This window comes from Perognathus longimembris, chromosome 2 (assembly GCF_023159225.1).
Source record: "Perognathus longimembris pacificus isolate PPM17 chromosome 2, ASM2315922v1, whole genome shotgun sequence".
Classification (NCBI taxonomy): Eukaryota; Metazoa; Chordata; class Mammalia; order Rodentia; family Heteromyidae; genus Perognathus; species Perognathus longimembris.
Window position 1 is genome coordinate 4,498,407 of NC_063162.1, and position 6,000 is coordinate 4,504,406.

General features: G+C 62.4%; 1 protein-coding gene across 3 annotated transcripts in view; it reads right to left on the reverse strand.

The window, feature by feature from the left end:
* Dock1 (dedicator of cytokinesis 1) overlaps positions 1-3,181 on the reverse strand; it is a 407,862-nt gene extending 404,681 nt beyond the window's left edge. For 2 of the 3 annotated variants that reach the window (XM_048338033.1, XM_048338031.1), the window contains exon 1: positions 3,005-3,166. In XM_048338033.1, the coding sequence (XP_048193990.1) occupies positions 3,005-3,050 (46 nt within the window). In that variant the 5' untranslated portion in view covers positions 3,051-3,166. Of the gene's footprint in view, positions 1-3,004 lie in introns of all 3 variants that reach the window. The other variant, XM_048338032.1, reaches the window with a different exon arrangement.
* Between the last annotated feature and the right edge of the window lie 2,819 nt (positions 3,182-6,000).

Below are 6,000 nucleotides of genomic sequence, written 5' to 3' on the forward strand. Positions count from 1 at the left end.
AGCATCAACAATTGCCCGTTGAATCCTCCAAGGTTTGAGATCTGACTTACCTTCTGCAGCACCTCGCTTCCCCAACACGAACGGACCTAAGGACACAGGACCATTTCCCCTTCCCAAGCTCCAATCGCGTCGACCAAGTTCCTTTGCAGAGAACTAAGGTGTCATTTGCCCAGGGTCCAGGGATTACGCTGGGTGCCGGGGCCCTTAGTCTCCCTTGCACACAACGCACTTCATCTCTCCATCCAATCCTCAAAACAGAATCCAGGCGCACTTAATAATGACCCCGCCCAGCTGTGCGGGGTGGGGTGCAGAAGGGTGACAGAAAAGAATCTCGGGCCCATCCTTCAGAGGTGACAGGCAGTCACGTGTCAGATCCCTACCAAGACCCCAAACTAAGGCCATCCGGCCAATGTCACAGGCAGCACCCCATGGGGAGAATCACGGGGCGCCCACCCTTCCAGCCTCCGCAGAACAACCCGCAAATCAGCCGCTGACCCTTTTCTCTCCGTGTCTTTCACAAAAAGAAAGAAATAAATAAGCGTCTCCACTTACCAACAAGGCTTCTAGCAGATTCCAAAGTACTCTCAAACAATGAACTATGATTCATGTTTCCAAATGAGATGGAGTTTTACCATTTCCTTTCCCCCTCGTGATCCATTCATGGGCCACTTGGCCTGTGGAAGCAAGGCCCACCCACCAGAGCCCAGGGAGGGAAACACTGCTCCGTTGTTAGGCTCCCCAAAAAGCTGTTGAGGTTGCGAAGAAGGATCTGCAGTAATTTTCCCTTCGTTGGAAACAGCCAGTCAGCCAGAGCGCCCTTCCCGGTACCACAGACGGCCACACCCGAACCCCTCACCTGTTCCGGTACTAACTCCCAAACCGGCACAAGCGCCCAGGATGACTGCACAGCTCGGCTCCCCCCACCCCCCCACCCCCGCTGAAGCCCCCAGCCTGGCCACTGCTGCCCCAGGGCCCCCTGAAACCGTCCGGTTACTTCCAACCAGCTCACCTGTGGTACCCGCACCAGGCAGATGGCAAGGCGGCCCACCCTCTGCTCCGCGCCAGAGGAGAATCAGTTACACCCTTGCCATTCCTCCCTGGTAGAGCCATCCCAGGATGCCTTTCTCCTCGGGGAACTTCCCAACACCGAGTTCTGAAAATAATGTCCCAAAATACTAGCAAGAGGTGTGAGGTTTGGGAGTCCTAAAGGGGAACGCTGGTTAACGCTCTCTGGAAGAGAGCGATGTGACAACAGGAAAGGTTATAGACAAACTCTGGCCCAGGACTGGCCACCCACCCCGCCTCCCCCTCCTCCTGGAGAAGCCCCTGCTGGCTCTAATTGGCAACTTCCGGGAGCCACTGGCAGCACTCCTCCCTCTGCTCGTCACCACGTGGACAGGGCACATTTCAAACACGGTGCTGGCCAACACCATCCAGGCCACCGGAGCCAGCAGAGGGGCTCTTTCGAGATGTGGAGGAAAGCGGGGCTCACATCTACAACCCTAGCTACGCACACCTGTCGCTCCAGCAACTCAGGAGGCGGAGATCTGAGGGTCTCCCTTCAAATCCAGCCTGGGCAGACAAATCTGGGGGGATTAGTATCCATAGCTAACCACCAAAGAGCTAGGGTTGTGACGCAAGTGGCAGGGGCCAGCCTCGAGCGGAAAAGCTACAGGGGCAGGGCATGGTCCCCGAGTTCAAGACCTGGTACCAGCCTGCATGCGCGGGTGTACACACACACATACACATACACACACACAATGGAGGCTCAAAGAGAAGCCTTCCCTCCTTCCTCCACTCCCACTGGCAAGGTAAGCCAAGGACGTGGCAGCAGCTGGCGCGCCCAGGGGTGCGAGTGCGAATCCACCATCACGCGCTAAAGCACAGACAAGCCTCCCTGCCCTAGCTCAGCACAGCGGAAGTAACCACAGTCACATGGGGGGGGGGTGCCTCCCAACACCCCCACACAGGCCTCTGGAAGGGGACCTACTCCCTGGTTCCGGGCTAGCCATCTGGAATGCAGCTTTGCCCCCCTCCCCAGCTCCAGCTGCTCCCCCTCTCTCCTCCTCCACGCGTGCCTGGGGCTTTCCCTCCACACAGGCCCCCTGCCCCGGACCCCTGAGCCCGCCTCGCTGGCGCGCAGAGACAGCCCCACAGGGCCCTTCCATCACCACGGGCCTGCGCCTGCCCAACTCCTCGGGACGCACACTGCCTCCACGGCCCTCCGGGAATGTCTGTGCCTCAGTATCCCCATCCGCTAAGGGGCGGGAAGCCCGGCCTCGGTACTCCTGAAGCAAGACACCCCCCCCCCCACCCGTCGCCCAGAGTCACCAAGACGGGAGGCAGACCTGCAGCCAGCGGGGCGGACACGAGGCCCGGGCAGGGCAGGGCAGGGCAGGGCAGGTGGGAAGGTGGCCCGGGGGCGGCCCCGGCCAGGCCTCACGGAAAGGTGAGGGCTCTGGGGGGCTGAGGTCGGGGTCGAGGGGCCGGGGAGCCCGCAGGCCTCGCAGGCCGGGCCGGGCCGGGAGGGCGGGCGGGCGGGCGGGCGACGGGGCCGGGCGCCCGGGCGGGCAGCGCGGCCTCACTTTCTGGAGCGCGGGGTGGGAACGGGAAACTTGCAGCGGGGACCCCGCCACCCGCGAGCCCGCCCAGGCCGGGGTCCGGGGCCTCGGGGTCGGCGCCCCGCCGGCCCAGCGCCCAAGTTCACTCGGGAGCGAAGGGAGGGAGGCGACACCCGGGCCGGGAGCCCGGAGCGGGGTGCGCGCGCGGGGCACGGGGCGCCCAGCCCGCCGCCGGCTCCGGGGCGCCTGGGATCGCCGGGGGGCGCGGGGGGGGGGGCGCCGGGGGGCACCGAGGGGGGCCGGGAGGGGCCGAGGCGCCCCGGGCCCCGCGTCCCGCCGCCGCGCGCGGGCAGCAACAGGCGGGGCGGCCGCGGGCCGGGGAAGTTGCGCGGGGCGCGGGGCGCGGGGCGCGGGGCCGGGCAGGGGCGCGGGGCGCTGCTCACCCACGCCGTACTTCTCCTCCCGCTTGGTGGGCACCCAGCGCGTCATGGTGCGCGGCCGCGGGCCCGGGAGCCGCCGCCGCAGGTCGGGCCGGAAAGTCCGCGCCTAGGCCGCCATTTTCCATTCCTTTCGAGCCGCGGCCGGACGGGAGGAGAAAGTTTGCGGCGGAGGCGGCGTCACGGGGGACGGGCGGGCGGGCGGGCCGGCGGGCGGGCGGGGCGTCGCGGGCCGGATGGGAACGGCCCGGAGCGCGGCGGGGCGGGCGCCGGGAGCCCGGGAACCAGGGAGCCCGCGCCGCCCGGGACGCGGCGCCACGCTAGCACCCCTGCACCCCAGCGCCCCGCCCGCACCCCCGAGGCCCACCCGCACCCCTGCGCCCCAGAGACCCGCCCGCACCCCCGAGGCCCACCCGCACCCCTGCGCCCCAGAGACCCGCCCGCACCCCCGAGGCCCACCCGCACCCCTGCGCCCCAGAGACCCGCCCGCACCCCCGAGGCCCACCCGCACCCCTGTACCCCACCCGCATCCCCGCACCCCACCCGCACCCCTGCATCCCGCCCAACCCCTGTACCCCACCCGTACCTCCGCACCCGCGCGCCACACCGGCACCCCTGTGTCCCTACACCCCGCCCGCACCCCTGCGCCCCACCCGCACCCCGTGTCCCATCTGCACCCCTGCTCCCCACCCGCACCCCAGCCACACCCGCACCCCTGTGCCCCCGCACCCCTCCGGGCCGTCCCCGCAGCCCTCCAGGACTGGATCTCGTCTGACATGGTGCCAGGCGCCCTGGGACGAGGTGCATCGTTGACGTTGACGCAGGCCCCCAGCTCGGGTTCTAACTGCTGGGGCGCCCAGGAAGCCGGGAGGGGGGGGAAGGCATTCCAGAGCGCGTGATTCACTCCATTCATTCATTCATTCATTCATTCATTCACTGGACTGTCTGAAGTGAGCGCCTTCCTTCCGGGCTGCAGATAGGAGAGGGTGGCCCCAGGCACTGGCCACCCACCGTCCCCAAGCTGGGCTCTTTGTGTGGCAGGCAGGCCCTCTTGGGGCTGGGAAGGGATGGCCCCCACCACTGAGCTCTGGCCTGAATGCTGGGCTTAGAAGTGGGGCTACCCGCAGCCGGAGGACAGGACCTAGCCCTCCTCCGGGCACCCAGAAACTTCTGCTCACTGGGGCAGGCCTGGAGGCCTGTGGCAGTGGGAAGGGGAAGTGGGCAGGGAAGTGGGTGGGGGAAGGAAGCCCTCCACCGGGGCCAGAGGAGAGCAGGCAGCCTGGCCCCAGAAACCTCTCCAGCCAGTCACAGGGCCCCATGCGCAATGGAGGGCTCCAGAGAGCTTCAAGGGGAAAGTTAGGATCAAGCAAGAAAGGGAGGCGAGGGGCAGCCTCCCGGTGAAGTCCGTGTCTGCGTGGGGTGTATGTAGTTTTGTGGTGTATTCATTGGGTGTTCCCTCGTTCACCAAGAAATTGCCTGAGTCTGAGAGGCTGCGAGGGTTGGTGGAAGGAAGGCACCGAGGCTCTTTTGGGTAGGTTCTAGGTGGCGGGGTCAGCCAAGGAACCAGGAAAGGCCCTGGGGACTGCTATGCTATGGAGAAGGCCTGGGGCCCATCCCTGCAGCTGCCCTGGGCCAGGGCAGGCTCCTGGTCCCATGCATGCAGAACGTGGCTTTAATGAACATTTTGGAAGGGCCAAGGAGACGTGCATTTCCAGCCAAGAGGAAACCTGTCACATTCAAGAGAGTAGCGTGTAACAGAAGAAATGTAAGAGTTCTAGTCATTCAACCGCAGATTCATAGAAAGTCACAGACCTCGTTTTACTGACAAGGAACAAAAAACCCAAGCAAGAACACATGGCCCTGAGTTCAAGTCCCAGTACCAGCACACACACAAAATCCAGGTCTGGAATTCATCCTTGCCTGAGGAGATCAAGCTGAGCCTGCCCTGGGTGAAAACAGAGATCAGTAGCATTTAGGCTGTGCCTCGCTTTGGCCTACTCCATTTTCAATCTAAGCTACCCAATCTTGACAATAAATACCCAAACAGAATGATGTCATCTTGTTTATACAAGTAAACAACCACCTCAAGCCACAGCCTGATAAATGGTTTCCTTGTGCCAACAAACAAGTTACCTCAGCAAACATATCAAAGCACTTCCTAAACACCAGGCTGGAATTTATCAGACACCCCAGGCCCAGTGATTTGGGCACTCCCTCATTCGTGGCTCTGGGACACAGTAGCACTGGTCTATCTGTCTGGAGACCCTCCTGTATATGTGTTAATAATCAATCGGGGAGGAACTCCTAACTCTCCCTGGGGCTTGATTCATCCCAACTGCTGTCCATTGAGAAAGCTAGAGAACCAGTTCAGCTCTTCAGCATTTCGCCTGGAGCTACTCGGCCTTGCGTCCACACTAGGTGACACAGTTCCTTCCCAACAAGCTTCCAAGTCCCTATCTTCTATCTGCTCTCTGCTTTGCCTTAGGCAAGGTCTCTGAACTTGTGGCCATTTTAGCACCCTTGAGCTATCCTATAGCCTGGGGCTGGGAATCGTGTTTTCTGAGATTAATGTTAGTAATTAAGACTGGAAAGGCTCACACTTGTAATCCTGAGATCTGAGGATCCCAGTTCAAAACCAGCCCAGGTAGGAAAGTCTCTTACCTTCAATTCACCACCAAAACACTAAAAGTGGGCCTGTGGTTCACATGGTAGAACTCTAGCCTAGAGCAAAAGAGCTCTGGGACAATGCTTGGGCCCTGAGTTCCACCCCCACTACTAGCACAAAAAGAACTTACATTTCCAACTACCTAGCTTTCACATGACCTCCGCAGTACTTGGTAAGTGAACATCCACGGGCCTGATATAGCCACACTGGTACACAGGAGCTGTGATCGCCCTGTTGTGGATAGTGGAAGGGCCTGGTCCAGTGGCAGACCTTCCGTCCTTTAAACCGTTTCGTGAGTCATAGCACTCGGAATCCCAGGGGCCTCTAGTGGCTACTG